The following is a 22,141-nucleotide window of genomic DNA, read 5'->3' as shown; positions in this document are numbered from 1 at the left end:
TGCCGACGTCACTCCAGCGATCGCCGAAAAACTTTTAAATACGGTGTATAGCAACGTAAAAATTGCGGCTCCGACAAAATTTAAAGTAGGCGATTCGGTACGCGTAAGCAAATACAAGACCATCTTTGAAAAAGGTTTCACACCTAATTGGACGACCGAAGTTTTTAAGATTGTCGAGGTGCAGAAAACTAATCCCGCGACATTCATACTCGAAGATTCGCGTGGAGATCCCGTCGCTGGAGGATTCTACGAATACGAATTACAACGCGTCGCTAATCCCGACGTATATCTCGTGGAAAAAATTTTGCGGGAAAAGGGTGATGACGTATACGTGAAATGGTTGGGAATGGATAAATCATACAACTCTTGGATACATAAAAATAGTGTATTATAAATATTTATTAAAATAATATACATATAAACTATATAAATAATTTAATATATAAATATTTAATAATATAAAAATATATAAAATGTATTAAATGTAAAAATATATACATGGTTATGTACAAAATATACAATTAATAATAAATAAAATATACATTTATTTACAATGGTATTCTATAATGTCCCCACGGTAACGTATCGGTGGTTTCGGGTACGATATACCGCTTATCGTCGTACGGACTCAGAGCAATTTTCTTCTCGCAGATCGTGTATACTTGGTGCAGTTTAGATCGTATACACGACTGCTAACGCGTCATTTCAATTTCTTCTTTCAAACACCGCGTGTAGTCGTCAAACGTTATCGTTCTCGCAACAACGTTACTCTTGACACCTTTAACTTTCTTCGTGTCCTTTTTTCCATTCACTCGTAACGCGTACATCTTTGCTCTGAGCCCGACGAATTCGGTCATTATGGTACCGTTGTTTTCGTCCTTCATCAGGCCCGGTACCTTTTTATTTACAAGCGGTATACCGTACGCATTATCCACCGCATAATCGCTCGTGTCGAATCTGATGATATCGCGCTTCATATTCTCATACACATCCGCGCACTCTATGTGATATATGAGACTATCCGTATCGGTGTACATTACCTGGCATTTGTCGCGATACATTGGCGTCATATACTCGTGATGAAACTCGTACAAACATGTCTTGGATATATCGAGTATGCACATACCCACGTAAATCGGTTTGTAGAATTTCACCTCGAGTTTGCGCAATTCCACAGTGATTAAGTTTTCTGAAAAAACGCTTCTGCTGTGGAAATTTGGTTTCGCGATCATTGCCTCTGCGCCATACCGACCATCCCACTTTGTTAATAATTTAACATCGACACGATTGCGCACATTTTCCATCGTTTTACCAAACACCGCATTGTTCATTAATTTATATAAATTTTTTTCGAAATCATTTTTAGCCAATGTTCTAAAATGTGTATTTAATTTTATGTAATTTCGAAGCCACGGAGATTGTGAAAACTGTAAAATTCGATGTATTTTTGTTACGCGAAGACCGTGACGCGTACACTGCTGCAGGTTGCGATAGTGTATCACGTAACGCTTCTTATCGTATAGCGTTGCAAGCAGTTTGAATTCCCGCCTGCCAGGTGGTTTGTCGCGTGTCGGGCAAAACGGCAGGTCAGTGTGCGCATCGTGAAGATGTTGCGGGTACTCGAGGTCCACTTCGAGGACATAGCCTGTAGGCGAATCTAGCGTGATGGATGATACATCAAAATTGGTCACATCGTCGACCCATTGAAAATTGGCGTAAGGCAACGGTTGACACATTGCCCATCCGTACAAATTATTTACATCAAAGTACATCAAGTACGATGATGGTTTCGATGGATCGTACGACTCCATGTACTTGTTATTAGCGCGAGCATATCTACCCGAGCATTGACTCAGACCGCCGCGTATACCACGTTCGATGAACATAATCATGTCGATGTCAGTAAGCAGCTCGAACGTGATCTTGGTATGTTTCAACATGGCGTCCCACGTGTATCCGGGGAGAGTATAGTAATACGCGGGGTCGAGTCCGTAACTTTCGATACATTTATCTCGAAAGTTTTCGAAAATGTCGGCTAATAACAAGACATCAATTTTAAGATATAAATCGCTATATTCGCCTAGCGTTCGAATGGAGAATCGCGTCCAGATGTTCTCGGCGTGCGCGTAATCGCTCTCGGATACAGTGTCACCGGTCAAGGAACTGTAAAACGATTCGCGCGGTGGTAAACACGTATCTTGCAACCTCTCTACAGAGTCGATGTATTCGTACGGAAATACACCTTTTCGCGTTAACAAATTGAAATTTTCTGTTGATAAATTTTGAAATTCTGATTTTAAAATTTTGTGTTTATCTTTGTCCAAAAACGATGCCAATTTGTCGAGACTCGATGCGAGAAATTTGAATGAATCGATGAAACGTAATTTTACATGATTTTTTGATTCTTCATCCATACAAACATCTTTTGTAAACGAAATATATTTCTCTTTTGTTATCGGAAGTAACTCGATTTTCCCTTCGAACGATGTGGCTATTTCCTCGATAATGAAATGTGAATCATAACCGGATAAATTGTGAAAAACTATGGGAATACAAAAAGATTCTTTATAATTTAAATTGCAATTTGAGTGTGCTGGACCTCTGTACCGCCCGGTCAGATGGCAATGATCGCGAACGCGTGTATCGTCTTGCACGAACGGTTTTTCGCATATATGACATTGAGTGGTGCTATGGAATTTCTCCCACTCCTCGGACGTCAAATTTACCATGGGGACATTTGTTTTTAAAATATTTTTTACACGTAACGCTAAATTTTTGAGGTCTGCGGCGAACCATGCTATACAATCGGCGCTACGACGCGAATGGTACGCCGATAAAGATTCGTCGTATGAACAATGTACATAATAAGCTATACTAAATACTTAGTGATGTTGACGCAAATTTCGCTGTTCTTCATCCATCTTGGCCAGAACGCATTCCAGGTCGGCGTACACGACGAATGGGAGCCGCTCCTTCCGATTAAAGTTGTTGAACGATAACCACTTGTCCTTATCGCTCGGCAATCGGACAGCGCAATCGTTCATCCTTCCGCAGTCGACCGTATGCGACTGCAACTTGGCGTCCGAATTTAAATAGTGCAGGCATCTGTAAAAGAAAAATTTTTTAAAGATTTATATAACAAACCCACACAACATTATGTCGTCTTAAAGAAGTCTTAAAGACGTCATGAAATTTCTAAAGACGTCTTAAGAAGTTATCAGAATTACATCTTTATGACGTCTTTAAGACGTCTTATGTCCCGATTTAAGATATCTGTCGGGCATTGTTTTAAGACGTCTCACTCAAGACGTCCCAATCAAGACATAATTAAATGTCTCACTCAGGATGTTATAAAGACGTCTCAGACATTTCAATTAAGACGACTTTTAGACGTGCGTAATTCGGTCGGTAAAATAGCTGCATTGATTTATTGATTTATTCTATAATAAATAATAAAACTCATCTTAAGTTCATTTCTTTATTATATTTTGAATATTTATACATATTTTTATGAACACTATATGCTCCTAATAAATAATTTACGATTACTTTTTAAATTATATCTTATATGATATAGAGAGGAGAATATTACAAGAGAATTATGTATTAAATAAAATACGAATTTAAATGAAGTAATAAAGAATAGAATATGAATGTAAATATATCATAATAAAGAAATACATAAAAATATACTTTAATTTCTAATAGAAATAAACTACTTTAATATTTTTCAAAATGTTTGTGATAAATAAAAAATGATTTTTACTCTATTCATTTATGTGTATAGCATATATATGCTGTGTATATACATACATACTATAATACAAGATTGAAATCTTATGATCTGTACAATCTAAATCATATTATTTTAGTCATTTTTATCAAGGACCTATAGCTTACTATTCTGCTGAATTTACTTCCAAAATTGAATAATTGCTAGCTTAAATCTAATTAAGTTAAACTCTAGTCTAGCTAAAATGATTTAGCTTAAAAGAAAATGGATAGAATTTTTTCTTACAGGATTTCTCTGAGAGCAAAAATTGCAGATCCATAATTTTGCACGATAGTCTACTTGATATAATGGATTTAAAATAGCTCTGCATGTTAAGCCGACGGCACACGGTACGATTTTTCGTACTGGATTTGATAAGATTTAGTAAAATACTAAAAATGCACCAATCAGAATGCAGCATTTCTAATATTTTACTAAATCTTATCAAATCCAGTACGAAAAATTGTACCGTGTGCCGTAGGCTTAAATCTTGTACATAAAACTGGATCATATTGAATTGGCGGAAGATCTACTCGTTCCTTAATTGGTTGATACAAAGTTTTCAATGGTACAACTAGTCTAGTAGCATCAATACGCGATGATGACCAAGCATTCCATTGCGCACATCGTCACAATCTTCATTTTGTTGAATAAAATCTTCATATGTCATAGTGCTGTAAAAAAATATACAAAAGATAATTGAAATAGATAAGTGAAATATGATTTAAGATATACATTTACATATATTAAAAAACATATATTAATTTCAATGTTTTCTCATTTTCAACACTAAAAATGTTATGCAGCAACATTATACAGCCCTATTGTTTTTTAAATAATATCGTATGGAATTTTCAATAATTTACCAACCTTTTTCTCCTTGTTCCTTAAATAGTTGAGGCGATCTCCCGCATGTCGTAACCATTCTTGGATGGTCTTTTTAATATCGTGCATATTACTTTTTTCGTCGTCCGAAACGTATGCTGAAAAACGATTTGTTACATAATTATTAAAATATTTTGTGCTTTAATTCCAATAGTTAGAATAGGGTAGTCATGAAGTAAAGTATAGCTATAAACGTTTGCAACTTTTGGAAAGAATATAAAAATTTTGATCCGTAAAAAATTGGAAAGAGTATAAAGTGTAGAAGAATATTTGAACGAAATTTGAAGTAAGATCTTATTAATAATTCTGAAGAAAAATTTAAAGTTAAAAGTGCACGTTACATCTAAGCATATGTTAGATACTATCTCGAATACTGATGTTCGAATACATTAAAGGTGCAACTATTTTTAAACAATATTACATAAAAAGGAGAAATAAAAATATATCTTAAAGAAATAATAATTACCCATAATAACTGTGACAAAACTTGTGTCCTTAATTGCCGTTGATCCTTTTTGGCCTGTCCATGATAATTTGCGGCACAATTCATCCGATAATGTGTATTTTATAATATTCCTTGTCTTGTGAACGAAAGTGTTTCCTCCAATTTTTGCAATTTTCCTTTTCTATAACAGAATGTTACAAAAATGTTTAATAATATTTTCAATTTAAGCCGCTTGAAGAAAAAGGAAACATGAATTTAATATATTTTAAGAGCTTCTTTCAAAATTACTAAGCGACAAAAGGCAGCAAAAATTGTAATAAAATTTAAAAGAATGTTATATATTACGCTTTAAGTAAATTTAAGTAAATATTTTATACTATATATCTAAATTTGCGCACTAATAACCGCGTGTCTTTTGATTTTTATTTGCCTTTTTACCCCTTAGTAATTTATTATTATGTTGAGCCTATTATTTTCATTATTTTATTTTTCAAAATTGTTTTTATTATATGAATAAATAAATAAATAAATAAATAAATAAATAAATAAATATATATATATATATATATATATATATATATATATATATATATATATATACGGGGTGTGTCAGACCACCCGTATCAGCCGAATATCTCGAAAACCGAGAACGGCAGACAAAAATGTTTCCTATAAAAGTTATAGGGTTTCAAATAATGCACAGTAATATTAGCACGACCTTGAATAGCGTTGTCAAAATCATGTGAAGGTCACCTTCAATTTCTTAAATGGAACCATTTATTTTTCATTGCGTTATTATTCTTGTAGCTTATCTCGAGAGCTTTCCAAAACACTATAATTAAGTTAGTTTTCATTAAGTACTTGCAGAGTTATGAGGCTTGAAATTGTTTCTTAATTTTATATAAACCGTAAAATATCTTATTTTGTACATAAAAGTATTAAGGTGAGGTAATTGTAAAATATTCATTTTTCGATTACTTCACCTTAATACTTTTATGTACAAAATAATGAGAGGAATCAATTGGTGTAAAGAAAACATAGTTATTTTTAAGAAAAAATTGTAATTGTTAATTGCAAATTACATTTTTTTTTTCGAAACAACTATGTGTTTTTTTTACACCAATTATCTTATCTTAATACTTTTATGTACAAAATAATGAGAGGAATTAATTAGTGTGACACCCAGTATATTCAATATCTAGATTTTGTCTTCTACTTTTATCTCTACAAAAGAATTTTTGTTGTTGATTGAATTATGGAAATATACATTTATTTCACATTTAAAAATGGAGAGAAGAAGAAAAAAGAAATGGACGCAAAAACAGAAAAGTACTCACTAATTGTTTCCGAATCTCTCTGTCCTTTTGGAGATCCGTGTCAAATTTGAAAAATTCGTCAACTGTTGATAGCGGAAATTCCGGCAATAATTGGACTTCGTCATTATTATATATTGTATTAGCTGGTCCTGCGTTATTTATTAAATTTATTATTATCTCCAACTGTCTCGTATTCTTTTGTATGAGATTTTTAATAATTTTTTGTTCGGTACGACACGCATCTGTATAAGATAAAAAAGAAAAATATTTATTTCTCTTTATAAGTATCATTAAAATTATCTGTTTAGTTATTTTACACAAGTACATACATACGAAATTAAGTACATATAACATATTGCTATTATAAGTACAATATAACGATATAATTAAGAAGGAAGAATAAAGAATAAAGTTTAATACATACCACAGCATTTTTCCAAATGATTGCCGTTGGCATTGAAAGTTGTCATGTCATCACCGTCAAGCACATTATCAGGGCTAATCATATTGTCACCAATATCATCATCATCATCATTATTATCATCAGGCACATTGTCATTATTAAGCCCATTACCATCATCACGCACATTAGCATTATCGCAAGACACGTAATCACCTACTAAACTTTCGTTCAACCATTCCTCATCAGTAATGTCAACATCTGTAAATATAAAGTCTGTGAGTTCATTTTGTTAGTTATACTGTTCATCACAGTGTTATTAAATTTCATTCATTGTAAACTATTTTATATAATTTTCATTTAACGCAATTTTTTATATTATTTTTTCTAGAATATATTTTACACAAAATTAAAATAATTTGAAAATTTTTTAAGTATATGTAACAGTTTTTGATGTGGACTTAGCACCCTTTTTTAAAAAGATAATTTTTTAATAAACATAATCTAATTTAAATATTGCTATAAGAGTTTGCTTATAAACAAGTGGCTATATACTTCATGAATAGTTTAATTAGATAAGAAATAAATAAATACAATTTATTAACAACAAATCATTAATTGAACTTCACAAAGTATTTAATCACTTCTTTATATAAGCTTCTTTTTTTCCTGAAAAGTAAAAAAACATACCATTATTTTGCTTACCTTTATTAAATTGGCTGCTATTTCTGGGTACTTGCACACAAGAAGTAAGACGCACACTTTTCTTCCTCATATATTCTGCAAAATATAAAATATAATTTATATAGGATTTCATTTTAGCTTTAAGTAATACTTCGCAGCAAGTGTCATCACATAAAGTTCATTGTTATCGTTGCAGTAAGTTTGGAAATGTGTGTGTGTGTGTGTGTGTGATATATATATATATATATATATATATATATATATATATACACACACATTTCCCAACTTATACACACACACACACACACACACACACACACACACACACACACACACATAGATAATCCATATACAGGGTGAGCCATTTTAATTAACGCACGCAATTATTTCGGAAACAAAGCATTTTAGAGAAAAATGTTTCAGACAAAAGTTGTTTGGTTTCGAGGGGGCCATAAGATGGTATCATCGGTTTGACCTTGAAGAGTTATTTGAAGGTCACATGAAGGTCACCTTCAATTTCTTAAATGGAACCTACTATTTGTCATTGCATATTCTCGTAGCTTATCTCGATAGCTTTCCAAAACACTATAATTAAGTACCTTTTCGTTAAGTACTTTTTGAGTTATGAGGCTTGAAATAATTTCTTAATTTTACATAAACCGTAAAATATCTTGTAAAATATTCATTTTTCGATTATCTTACCTTAATACTTTTACGTACAAAATAATGAGAGGAATCAACTGGTGTAAAAAAAGACACATAGTTGTTTTGAAGAAAAAATATGTAATTTGCAATTAACAATTCCATATTTTTTCTTAAAAACAACTATGTGTTTTCTTTACACCAATTGATTCCTCTCATTATTTTGTACATAAAAGTATTAAGGTAAGATAATCGAAAAATGAATATTTTACAAGATATTTTACGGTTTATGTAAAATTAAGAAATTATTTCAAGCCTCATAACTCAAAAAGTACTTAACAAAAAAGTACATAATTATAGTGTTTTGGAAAGCTCTCGAGATAAGCTACAAGAATATGCAATGACAAATAGTAGGTTCCATTTAAGAAATTGAAGGTGACCTTCATGTGACCTTCAAATAACTCTTCAGGGTCAAACCAATGATACCATCTTATGGCCCCCTCGAAACCATAAAACTTTTGTCTGAAACATTTTTCTCTAAAATGCTTTGTTTCCGAAATAATTGCGTGCGTTAATTAAAATGGCTCACCCTGTATATCCTATAATTATGCGTACCATTCAAGTTACTAAGACTGGTAACATTTCCGGATACTTGTGCGCCACTGCAAGAAGGCGTTTGCACGAGGTTCGTTTCTTCTGTAGATCCTACAAAATATTATTAATGTTATTAAACTTTGACTGCGGTCGGGGAAACGTTAGATATGCTTCGGAACATTATTCTATTTTTGTTCTACATTCCACGAAAATAAAGATATATGAATGATTTTTCGAAGCATTCATAACATCTTCCTGACCATAGCCATAGAATACAGTTAACTTAACTTTACTACTTTCGGGAAAAAAAAATTCGTCATATATGGATTTTGTCAATATCTGATCATGTCTTGCCAAATATAGTCGTATATATGATATATATTATCAAATACAGTCATATATGATAACCATATATCATATATGACTCTATTTGGCAAGACATGATCAGATATTGACAAAATCCATTTAGGACAAATTTTTTTCCCGTGAAGAAAAACTGAAACCATAAATACCATTAAATCCTTTGTTTCGAAGATTGCTGACATTATTAGATGGTACGTAATTACAAGGAGGCGTTAACGCATTCTTCTTTTTCTTGCTTAGATATTCTATCAAAGTTAAATACTATTACTTAATTTACTGTTCTTATTAACGATAAAATAATTACAATTAAATAAGTAGAATTATTATTAGAATTATTATCACTATCCAAGAAAAAAATGGGTATAATATAGTCAGATGTAAATATACATAATTATTAGATATGAAGATTTGATAACATATATAATTTTATATAATCATATCCGAAGAATGGCGTGACATGATCACATCTTTATATAATAATATTTGATCATCTATTTTCATATATAAATAGATCTAGTCGAATATGATAATAAAGATATGATCATATCACATCATTTTTCGAATATTATTATGTATGATTATATAAAATTATATATATGTCAAATCTTTTCATATCTAATTATGTATATTTACATCTGACCATATTATACGCATTTTTTTCTTGGGTAACGATTAAATGAATAGAATTAATTACCGGTTTTGCTGTAATTTTCAAGTTCATCATGAAACGGTGGTCTTTTAATTGTTCTTTTTTGTGGTTCCTGTATAATTGAATATCCTTGACTTAGTGCTTGCATTGGTCCTTCATCGGATGTGGATACAGTTTCTGCTCGTTTCTCGGCTTGTATGGCTGTTTCATAAGAATCTATGCAAAATAATTTTGATGTAATTACAAAATTCTTCCAAAATAAAATTACATAGTTTCAGTTTCATTACCATATGGCCCTACAATGCGTCTATACTGTTGAACATCCCAGTCGTCACAGGGAAAAATATTTTTCTGAACAGCTCTTCTGACGTTTATTTCTTTTGGTGGCCATTTGAAGGTTCTTGCCTTAACATTTACCCAAACGTCAGGTACTATGGAGCACCAATCGTCAAAAAATATTACATAATACATCTGAAATTGTTAAATTTTAGTACTGATTAAATGTTGAATATCATTTTCCTCAGTAATGCTAAAAAATATATTACACATATACAAATAAGAGCTCCTGCCCACAGAACGCGGAAGCGCTTGCCGCGCGGGAAAAAGTTACGCGGTAGCTAATAAACGCTAGGACAACAATACGTTGATTGATTACTGCGTCACTTTTTGCCGCGTGGCAAGCGTTTCCGCGTCCTGTGGGCAGAAGCTCTAAGTGTATCAAAAAGTGATGGCAATAAAATTGGCGTTATTTTTGGCATATAAGAGAAAATATCCAAAAAAAATATTTTTCACGTTACAGTCGTTAGAAAAAGGAAGATTAAAATCGAAGATTTTTGATAACTTTTAACATTTATCTGCATAAAAATAAATGTAGTACTATATGCATATAAATAAAGGTAACACTACTCACTGTTTTTACAAATGTAAAAGAGGCATTATATAATACATGTGATTGAAAAATATTTTTACAGCTTTAGCATCAATTTGCGTTGCTGATACTACTTCCACACTTGTTTGCCGCGTTGCTGTATGAATATTCATGTCTTGGGAATTACAAGAATACATTGCAATGGACTGAAGATCACAAAATTTTTTTCCAACAACAATAGGTATGTTATCTTTGTAGCCGATATATTCGATGCAAAACACTGATCCATCCTTTAAATAACAGCAATTATCTGCAGAATTCGTCGTCAGCAAATATTTTGCAAATTTCATACTTTTGTGTGAATTTACACATCCTAAGGGCATATTTCTTCCATCTGGATGTAGAAGTAGCGGTATATTTATTACGTTGCTATTATTAAAATTACTTTCACATTTAGTTATTGCGCGTTCATTAATTCTGTTGTTCAATTGTGACAATGGTTTTTCTGATTTGCGTAACATTTTCTTGAGTTCTTTCATAAAATTCTCGAAAGGAAAAGCGCAGAATGTATTTAAAGATCCATATCTCTTTACATCTTCACACAAATGTATTAAATTATGTATATTATAAACAATAGTGTCTTTTCCGTATAATACTTTAAATGTTCTGACAAAATATTTCAACAAATCAGTAGCATATTCATTGTTACGTAAACAATCTTCAGGATGGCATAATATACGTATAGCAATATGTAGAGCACAGAAATGTTTGTAATAATCAGCGTCCAAATATTTCTGTAAAACAATAGGTCCCAAATAAAGAAGGAATAATCGAAATTCTGTTGCCTTCCACCTATCTAATTCGTTAAGTCCTCGTGGGCGACGAGCAAATTCAATTGGTATGAATTTACGCAAATTTAAAATGTCTTTGGATAATGCTTCTATCTGTGCCGCACGTAATCGCGATTTATGGGGCCCCTTCATCAATAGAAGCAGCATCTTCTTCATTACTCCTAAGCAAATTACATGCATATAATCCAAGGGGAAACTGTTAATTATGTCTATAGGCAAGTATTCGAATGGTGATACTGTAACGTGATGTTCTTCATTTTCTCTATTGCGGAAATTATTGTTTGTACGTAATCGTGCATTTTCTTGCAGAAAAACCATCTTATGGTTATAATATTCTCCTTCACAAAAACATTTAGTGCAACCAAAATAACCATTATGTCCTTTAACACCCGTTACAAAGGATTTGGCAGGAGCATCGCAAATAATAGCTCTGATTATTACTTGATACTTTTTTTCTTTGAATGAAAATCCTTCATTGTGCAGATGTAGATATTCTTCACAAAATTCTTCTAACAACTCGTGCGCATTCGTAGGCTTCTTATAACCGTGATATGCTCCAATTAAAAAGGGTTCTGTAGATTGATTGTTATTATATATTTGCCCAAGTATGGGCCATAATTGACTTGCTGAGCTTTTAGCAAGAGGTAAGCCATCAATGTTAACGTTAATTTTTATCAAATCATTGGTACTTTCATAATGTTCTAAGCGCTCCCGTAATGCTCTTTCCAGACCATAGTGGAAATAATGACCACTCGCGCATTCACGAATAATCGTTTCTGTGGGTGTGTGTAAAAAGGTTCTCGCATCGCTAGGCAAATTTTGGAGACCTTCTTCTCGAAGAATCCGCAATAAACTTGTTACAGATGTGTGTGGAACATTATATTCTATAGCCCAAGTACGTAAGCGTTGTTGTAAAGTGTTTTTTTCTTTGTCTGTTGCAATACATGTTGAAAAAAAATCATGCATATTTTCAATGTTCTCGGAATCATGTAATTGCTCGTGTACTACATCTACTGATTGCAAAGGAGATTTATTTGTATCAAAATTCTCATTTTCGAAGCATTCTATATGAACAGAATTGTGTTTAGCAATAACATTGTCTTGCCAATTTTTCGTTATCGAAATGGCAGTAACATTTCTCTTTCGTTCTTGTGATAACAATCGTCTGTTTTGTTGTCTTCGAGATAAATCTCTGAATTTCTTATACTTCGGCATTACCTTCAATTTCTTAAATGGAACCAAAAAGGGGGTGCAATTTAAAAAAATTGAAGTGACCTTCACGTGACCTTCAAATGACTGTCCAAGGTCAAACCAATGGTAACATCTTATGGCCCCCTCGAAACTATATAACTTTTGTCTGAAACGAATTTTTGTCTGAAACGAATTTTTCTGTAAAACGTCCCACACAGCAAAATATATCATAGAGAGATCTAAGAGATATCTAAATATCAGAATATCTGATTTAAATAATGCTACTCAGATATGACTGGGATATCTATAAGATATCTTCCAGATTGCAAAAATGTATGATTTTTTCAACTGAGATATGATATCTGATCTTGCAACAAATCAGATAGAAAAGATTATATTTTCGTAAAAATATTATTAGAATATTTTGATAATTAAGATATCAGATATTCTGATATCTTAATTATCAAAATATTCTAATTAGTTCGAATACCTTATTTTTATTAAAACCTATAAATCTTATTCTCAGTATTAAATCACATATGAGACGCGGTAAAACAACTACTAATGTGATGTTTGGAAATGCTGCTAGTGTGTTAGTAGGTGATTTTATATTTAAACGTAATACTTTGTTAGACGAATATTGGTGTGATATTTTAGATGAACAAGGAAGTTAATGCAATACGATAATCATTTGTTAGTGATTTTTTTATTTGGATTATTCAAAAAAATTACTTAATATTTTTGCTTTATTAGGATATTCAGGATACATACGATTAATCACACAAGACGAATACCCTGTTTTGCATGTTAACTGAGTGGTTTAGATCCGAGTACTAATTGTTTTTATTTAGAATATAACTACTCTGGGGTCTACCGGAGTAGTAGCAGCATAATCAAAATATATTGGTAACTTCATCTAACTAGTATTCCAATTTTTATCGCTGTAATTACATAAAATTTTTTGATTCATATAGTCGTTATTAGAATTTTAAAAGAACTAAGTTTTTAGTTGTTTATCATAATTTATTAATCACAATTAATACGAGTATGGAACGATACTGCATATCAATTTAGATAAAATAATGGAACGTACAATATACTAAAGTCTCATATTGTAATTAATGGAATTACTCAAAATTAATTGTGATTAATAAATTATGATAAACAACTAAAAACTTAGTTCTTTTAAAATTCTAATAACGACTATATGAATCAAAAAATTTTATGTAATTACAGCGATAAAAATTGGAATACTAGTTAGATGAAGTTACCAATATATTTTGATTATGCTGCTACTACTCCGGTAGACCCCAGAGTAGTTATATTCTAAATAAAAACAATTAGTACTCGGATCTAAACCACTCAGTTAACATGCAAAACAGGGTATTCGTCTTGTGTGATTAATCGTATGTATCCTGAATATCCTAATAAAGCAAAAATATTAAGTAATTTTTTTGAATAATCCAAATAAAAAAATCACTAACAAATGATTATCGTATTGCATTAACTTCCTTGTTCATCTAAAATATCACACCAATATTCGTCTAACAAAGTATTACGTTTAAATATAAAATCACCTACTAACACACTAGCAGCATTTCCAAACATCACATTAGTAGTTGTTTTACCGCGTCTCATATGTGATTTAATACTGAGAATAAGATTTATAGGTTTTAATAAAAATAAGGTGTCATCATTATAACGTAAGTTTTTAATATGTTTTTCAGCTTCATTTTTCGCTTCTTAGCTGTAAACAACTCGTGAATATGCAAATCCTCCCAAAGGAAAATTAGAACTAATCAACTGCATTAAAGATAACAATGAATTTTCACTCTGGACCAATTTTGTTTAAGTCATCCGTAAACAGTCGTAGTTTATCCAATTAATAACATGAAAACTCTTAAAAAATTAATGTGTTGTAACCAGTATATGATTACATATGTAAATATTTAGTTACAAGGAGAATTATTTCAAAAAAGAGAATTTAATTACGCAATGCGTAAAATAATGAAATTAGCTAATTCGTATCAATTCATAATAAGCGCCTCGTGATAACGCTATGACATGAGATATTAATTTAGTGGAATTACAATAATTTAGGAGGCATAAACTGAAATAATTGATTAAATAAGTATTGTTAATCAAAATTTCTATTTTTTAGATGCCAACATCCCTTTTTATCTATTAATAAAAGAAACCAGTATTCCTGTAGTAATAGCAGAAGACCCACAAACACTAATATTAATGAAACAAATGATTCATGAATTATTATTTCTAATTTACTCCATTAATATAATACAAAAATTTTGCATTATTTTATTAGCAAAGAAACGGCAATAAGAATTAGGCTATTAACTATCAATTGTTATTATTATTTAAATTTTAAATTTAATTTATTATGATCATGATTTTAATTTAATTACAAATTCATCTTAATGACGTAATCCTAAATTTTTTTACCGGGAATTTAGTAAATGATGATTTTCTACCTTAGTAGACGAAATAGATAAAATTTCTAGGAAATCAGAAAATCCTTCTAGTTTTAAATAAAATATTTAGGAAAGATATTTACTGTATAAATTAATAATAATCTTTATTTTATTTATATTAATAATTATTATTATATACAATATTTGATAATCTAAAGACAAATTTTATTTTGGACGAAGTGTAGGAAACAAAATTACATCACGAATAGTATGTTTGATATTAATAATAATTTTTAAATAATACAAATACCGCTACGAATATAACTAGAAAATAACTCCTCCAATTAAAATAAGATATTAATCCTAGAGGAGCTCCAGTTACAATTAATTCATCAAAATTTTGATATTGGAATAAATATTAAGTAAAGTTGGATGATTGCGAATTTTTTTATACATAAGAGGTTCTTAATATTTTTATATTCCTACAAAATAAAAATTATCAGCTTTAAAATTTAAATATTGCTCGATTTGACCAACAAAAACATTCCATTTTTGAAAAACTAATCGAAAAACAACTTTCTTTTTTTTGGCGCCCAGAAGAAATTATATTCTTATCTTGGGCACAATGTACTACACGTATGGGCAAAAAAATAATACAATGAATTAATTAACCAAATATTACAATCATCGTTCCTTGAATCTTTATTTAAAATAAATTCATCATCTTAGATATGTACACATTGAGCATAAACCAAAGTTAGTATTACGTCAATTAAAATTGCTTATGTTATTGATGTTGCCAGCATCAATAACTATCCTGAGAAAACAAAAAATATGCATAATTTGAGAAATATTAGCACGAGATCTTCGTTTATCTATAATTGCCCAACACTAAAAAATTAAGTTGTGATAGCACTCATTTTTTTATAAAAAATGAGTGCTATCACAACTTAATTTTTTAAAATAAAAATATATTCGTTTTTATGTAAGTTTCGCTTGCTCTTTTGCATTTGCTGAACGAAAACTCATGGAAGGTAATGCAAAAATCATACGATTTATAGCCCGTGATGAGGCCTTACATTTAAACTCTACTCAACATGTTGAAGATATTGTTGATATAAATCTTTGGGCTTGGAGTAATAATATTTCTGGAATTTTTGATTGCGGTATTGGTAAAAAAATTTTTTTATAAAAAAGTTAATATTTTAAATAATAAAATATTAAATGCGGCACGAGCTAATTTAAGTCCTGTACTAATTACTGGATTGCATGTAGTTATTTCTGGGCATAAAGAAGCAGTAATTACAAATTCATCTTAATGACGTAATCCTAAATTTTTTATTAAATTAGTATAACGTAAAACATGATTTTCCTTTTATTAATAAATTAGTCAAAACATCTGGAAAATCTAAATGTTTTTGGAAAGAAAAAGAAATTATAATTTATCTCTTAAGTTATATTTATCTATTAACACTAGTATTTTATCTGAATTTTATCAAATCGAGCGTTAGCATACTTTGTGTAATTTTGCAAAAAAATTATTACTGCTCGTTGTTGGAAACAATTAGGGGGTATTATATTTTTAGTAAAATTTTTAAATATAAATATTTTAAAAATTAACGTCGTTGATAATGTTTAATTTTTTTATTCATTAATAGCATTTTAACTGTTTTTCGACATAATTTTGAAATTTCACGTTCTCTAAATATTTTAAAAAAAAATACCGATTATGAAATAATAGGACCAACTTTAACCGGTATTTAATTTAGTTTTTTTTACATAACACCATACATCTTAAATAATAATAAACCGTGATTTTTAGTCCAATTTAATTGTTGATGTTTATTTTTAATTAGCATAACCTGTATTTGAAATACGAATGCATATATCAGACATAAAGCTTCGTATGCCCTTCTAATTGCAAATCAAGAATTATTTGATTATTTGCCATCAATCAATCCTCGCTATTGGAATATTACGTATTCTGATATATAAATCCTTTTATTATAAATCCCTAATCACTTAAAAAAGTAAACATAACAATAATTGAATGCAGTTGTAATCGGAGCGTCATATCTATATATTATTAGGAAATAAACAATGATTTCTCAAGAAACATCAATCATGATCATTTCTTATATAATAATATTTACAGGCATAATGATTATTATACCGTTAGGTTTATTTCCTTGCTTTTTTTCTGGATTTTTAACTTATGAAATTATAGATATTTTGATAATTAAGATATCAGATATTCTGAAGATATTCAAGATATATCAGATATCAAGATATCTCAAATACAACAAAAATTTATTGACGAAATGATATCTGATTTACGTCTGAGATATAGATTGCTGTGTGGGGTATTATTTGAGAAATATTTGAGGTTATTTAAAATGGGACACCTTGTATATAGAACGACCACCATTTTCAATTTTCATACACCGATTGTTTCGAAACTTTATCAATACTAAAATCTATCTATTCGTAGTTTACGTTACCTTTATTTCTTCGAATCGAAAGATTTTCTTCAGCTTGCACAACCACAATCACAATCGCACTCGATGAAAGATGGGAACAAAGGAGCATCTCAGATAAAGTTTTCATTTATCTTATGATAGCAGTCATTTGTCATAAGTTGCTAGTGTATTCGCAATATATACTGTGTCCATTTTGTGTGCAACATTCAATTTAATTTCAAATAACTGCATTATTGCATATTTGCAATACATGCACTAGCAACTTATGACAAATGCTGCTATCATAAGATAAATGAAAACTTTATCTGAGATGCTCCTTTCTTCTTTCAGTTAAAAAGAATGTCAAAAAATATATATTGATATATGAAATATGAGACCTAAAAGAATCAATAAGTTTTAAATATATCATGTGTTTTATACAAATAACAACTTACCTATAAAAACTAGTTTTATTTGGGGAATTATTGAATACTTGAATACGTGATCTGCGTAAATGATACATAAATTGTGGATACAAGGAAAAATTTTCTGCCAATCTAAAGCTAGTTGGATCATCTTTTGCATATTCTCCGAATTTTTGATACTGCAATAATAAGATTTTACACCTCAAAATAGATACAATATATATTTATGTGTAAATCTATATGTATAAATATATAAAGTTTAAGCTTTATATTAAGTGTAATTGGGCACAATTTTAATGATAGAAACTACTAACAAGTCTAATCAGAATATGATCAACCCATCTTCAAACATTTGGACCATCATCACTTTCTGCTCGAAATACAGTTAAACGTGATATAAAAACAGCTGTTGCTTCCTCAAATTCTATGCTTACATGATGCAAAGATGATGATTCATCTGCCCAACTGATAATTAAAGATATTCCTATAACATCATAAATATTTATGATATTATATTATTATTTATGATATTATAAATATTTATGATATACATATAATGTATAATAAAAAATATATTTACTTTCTTGCAATAGTAGTAACTCTAATTCGCCTTTGTCCATTACTATGTTAATATTGGATAATGAATTGAATACAGCCTCTTCCACTTTGCGGAATTGGGGCTGTATGTTAATTTGCAACTTCAAAGAATAATGCTGTTGTTGTAGATGGTGTCAATGAACAAAATTTCCACTGACAAGTAAGCCTACTTCTTGTAGTACTCCAACACTTGATCCTTTCTCCCACTGACATACAAAAGATCCAATTGCTCCAGGAACTTTAATTTTCTGAGATGTTTTTACTTCTAAGATTGCATTGAATGCTATTTTCAAATCACCCTTGGCATCTGTAGCAAATATTCGTTGAAAAGTTTGTTTGAATAATGAAGAATTAAATGAATCCCCCATCATCATATGACCACCAGTAGAGTTGCAATATTGTCGCCTTTCTAATAAACCAGTTTGGTGTCAAGAGCACAAAAATAAATATCTATTATAAATATCTATTATGGCCATTAGTTGCAGCACGTGATGCAAGTGTATCATAATGCTTAATTGCCTTTTTATGCTTAGCATTATCTTTTTGAATATCATGATGTGATCTGATTGGTTGTCATAAATCATCAGTTACAACTTGGCCAGGTCCTTGAGAACATGGTCCGCCAACAAATAGCATAATCCTTAAATACATTGATAGCATTATATGTAGGATTACAATGAAAAACATAACATATATACATCATATTACAACATATAAATACCTAGCATCAGTATTTGCATAACTAGCTTCTAAGAGACCCGTGGCGACTGCTAATGCCACACTTGTAGATCGCAATGAACGTTTCTCTGGCCCAACAGACCATGGATCACGTTACAGTTCTCCTAAAAGATCTGTCGAACTGTCTCATATCACACTTATGTACTGGTTACAAAAAGCGATTAGCAGCTGGCAATAGATACGCACCAGGTCCTCTTGATTTGGATTTTGTCCAGGAATTAGTCTACCTATACCTATCAAAATGTAATGTGAATAAAATGCAATAAAGTAATCATGAAGAACAATGACTAATATAGTAAATATAACTTGGGACTTATTCTATTCGTACCTAACATATCTTGAACTTTTGGTTGAAGATCCTTTGTGCTTCTAATTCATGAACTTGAATCATTTTGCCAAATGTGATAAGACCAATAAGAGCATTGAGTGAAAGCAGAGACAATGACATTTGTAATGAATCTTTAAGTGCCTCTAATTCTTCATCATCCAGACATATGTATCCGCAAAAAGTAAAAATATTAATGGCAAACATTGGGCACGCTAAATAATACATATAAATACATACAATTGGACTGAGATAGAATAATATTTAAAGTAATATATAAGTAACATATATATATATATATATATATATATATATATATATCATAAATTTATATATAATAAAAACTATAATAAATTATGTAATGTCAATAAATGATAATAAAAAAAATGTTCGAAAAGAATCAAATCTTAAAAAAAGTAAAATCAAAAATATTTGTTTCATAATATAACTATTCAACATATATAACACATATATAACACTATTATTCAAATAAATGCATACATTTTGATCATTTAAATATATTTCCCTTTTGTTTCTTATTTCGAAGAATTTCCTCATAAATTCTTTTTGCAAAGTTTTTTTCTCATAATTATTAATATAACTCACAATATGTGTATTATAATGTAACTTAAAAAAAATAATATATAATGATAACACAAATTTAGAATTTATTGAAATATAAAAATACCTTTACAATATTTTTATGAATACTATATGCTCCTAATAAATAATTTGATTTTTTAAATTATCTTATATGATATAGACAGAAAATTACAAGAGAATTATGCATTAAATAAAATACGAATTTAAATGAAGTATAAAGAATAATAAAGAATATGAATGTAAATACATCGTAATAAAGAAACACATTAAAATATACTTTAATTTCTAATAGAAATAAACTACTTTAATATTTTTCAAAATGTTTCTTGTGATAAATAAAAAATGATTTTTGTTCTATTCATTTATAATATCTTATTACTTACCACGATAGTCTACTTGATATAATGGATTTAAAATAGCTCTGCATGTAGATCTTGTACATAAAACTGGATCATATTGAATTGGCGGAAGATCTACTTGTTCCTTAATTGGTTGAGACAAAGTTTTCAATAGTACAACTAGTCTAGTAGTATCAATACGCGATGATGGCCAAGCATTCCATTTATGGAACGCACACCGTCACAATCTTGTTGAATAAAATTTTGTTGAATAAAATCTTCATATGTTGTCATAATGCTGCAAAAAAAATATACAAAAGATAATTAATATATTTTTTTACAATATAGAGTTTAATTTTTTTACACATACATACATATACATATATATATATATATAACGTAGCATAAAGTTGTAAGCGAAATGAACCAAATCCATTTCCTACTATGGCCATGTTCCAAAATTCACTGCCAGCGATGAAAATATATAATATACGTAACGTGAACTAAAGATTTTCAGCGCTGATAGTGAATTTTGGAACACGCCCTAAGCCCATTCTACAATGGCAATAACAAGGCTGTAGGAGTAAAGAATAAACTGTTTCTAATGAAGTAAAGACAAGAAGTAACGAAATAGAAATTCTCATTAGTACTCTAAGGTAATAGTAGTACAAAATGAGAATTGTCTATTTCATTACTTCTTCTTCTTTACTTCACTAAAAACGATTTAATCTCTACTCCTACAGTCTTGTTACTGCCATTGTAGAATGGGCTCTATGTATGTTCTACGGCGGACGCGCAATAAGAATTAAGAACGCAGAATTCTTCCGTGACTGCGTATGCGAGACCACCGTAGAACGCACGAAATCCATAGGAAATGGATTTGGTTATTTCGCTTACATCTTACAACCTTATGCTATGGCCATTGCAGACCCGGCTTTAAATATCATTAATTCTTACCTGTGCAAAGCACTGCTCAACTTTGGTAAATGGAATAATTTATTTTCCAACTCGATCCCGTCTAATGCCTGGCTGGCCTGGCACCGCGGCCATCTTAAAAATGGCGTCTTAAAGTAAATGTTCTTAAAAACATCAGAAAGACGTCTATTGGTCAGGTCTTAAAGACGTCATAAGAAAGGCATGTTTAAGACGTTTAAAAAAATACGTCTTAAATTGAATGTCTTACAGACGTTAGAAAGACGTCTATTGGTCAGGTCTTAAAGGCGTCATAAGAAAGGCATGTTTAAGACGTTTAAAAAAATACGTCTTAAATTGAATGTCTTAAAAACATCAGAAAGACGTCAATTGGTCAAGTCTTAAAGGCGTCATAAGAAAGGCATCTTTAAGACGTTTAAAAAAATACGTCTTAAATTGAATGTCTTAAAAACATCAGAAAGACGTCAATTGGACAAGTCTTAAAGGCGTCATAAGAAAGACATGTTTAAGACGTCTTCAAGACATGCATGTTGTGTGGGAAGTGTATATAACCTATAATTATTCAATATAAATTAAACTTACCGGTCGCATATATATTTCTTGTGATCCTGTTTGCTCAGTTGTGAGCTCACGA

At 30.2% G+C, this 22,141-nt stretch overlaps 2 protein-coding genes across 8 annotated transcripts; both read right to left on the bottom strand.

Annotated features, from left to right (window-relative positions):
- Positions 1 to 3,464: 3,464 nt before the first annotated feature.
- LOC145976247 (uncharacterized) lies at positions 3,465 to 18,151 on the bottom strand. Of its 7 annotated transcripts, XM_083107315.1 has the most exons (12): positions 18,004 to 18,151; positions 17,591 to 17,946; positions 10,038 to 10,221; positions 9,796 to 9,966; positions 9,251 to 9,346; positions 8,760 to 8,849; positions 7,524 to 7,598; positions 6,843 to 7,079; positions 6,440 to 6,660; positions 5,124 to 5,283; positions 4,643 to 4,755; positions 3,465 to 4,446 (listed from the first exon to the last, which is right to left on the bottom strand). In XM_083107315.1, the coding sequence occupies exons 3-12, from the start codon at positions 10,219 to 10,221 to the stop codon at positions 4,432 to 4,434; spliced, it is 1,362 nt and encodes a 453-aa protein (XP_082963441.1). In that variant the 5' UTR covers positions 17,591 to 17,946; positions 18,004 to 18,151; the 3' UTR covers positions 3,465 to 4,431. The 7 variants fall into 7 exon arrangements, 6 of the variants coding, with proteins under 6 accessions (XP_082963441.1, XP_082963442.1, XP_082963440.1 ...); XM_083107316.1 differs by lacking the exon at positions 17,591 to 17,946 and having other exon boundaries at positions 18,004 to 18,147; XM_083107314.1 differs by lacking the exons at positions 17,591 to 17,946; positions 18,004 to 18,151 and adding an exon at positions 10,661 to 10,800.
- A 136-nt stretch (positions 18,152 to 18,287) lies between these two features.
- LOC145976248 (protein transport protein Sec23B-like) lies at positions 18,288 to 21,809 on the bottom strand. The gene is made up of 6 exons (XM_083107319.1): positions 21,532 to 21,809; positions 20,620 to 20,872; positions 19,637 to 19,848; positions 19,292 to 19,541; positions 18,554 to 19,210; positions 18,288 to 18,457 (listed from the first exon to the last, which is right to left on the bottom strand). Exons 5-6 carry the CDS (start codon positions 18,591 to 18,593, stop codon positions 18,318 to 18,320), a joined length of 180 nt encoding a protein of 59 aa, XP_082963445.1. The 5' UTR covers positions 18,594 to 19,210; positions 19,292 to 19,541; positions 19,637 to 19,848; positions 20,620 to 20,872; positions 21,532 to 21,809; the 3' UTR covers positions 18,288 to 18,317.
- Positions 21,810 to 22,141: the final 332 nt, after the last annotated feature.

The sequence above is a fragment of the Camponotus vicinus genome, unplaced genomic scaffold (assembly GCF_025532165.1).
Source record: "Camponotus vicinus isolate PSW18456_S1 unplaced genomic scaffold, iyCamVici1.0 SCAF_8, whole genome shotgun sequence".
In the NCBI taxonomy this organism is placed as follows: domain Eukaryota; kingdom Metazoa; phylum Arthropoda; class Insecta; order Hymenoptera; family Formicidae; genus Camponotus; species Camponotus vicinus.
Note: the sequence above shows the minus strand (reverse complement) of the source record. Positions and strands in the feature narration are given on the sequence as shown.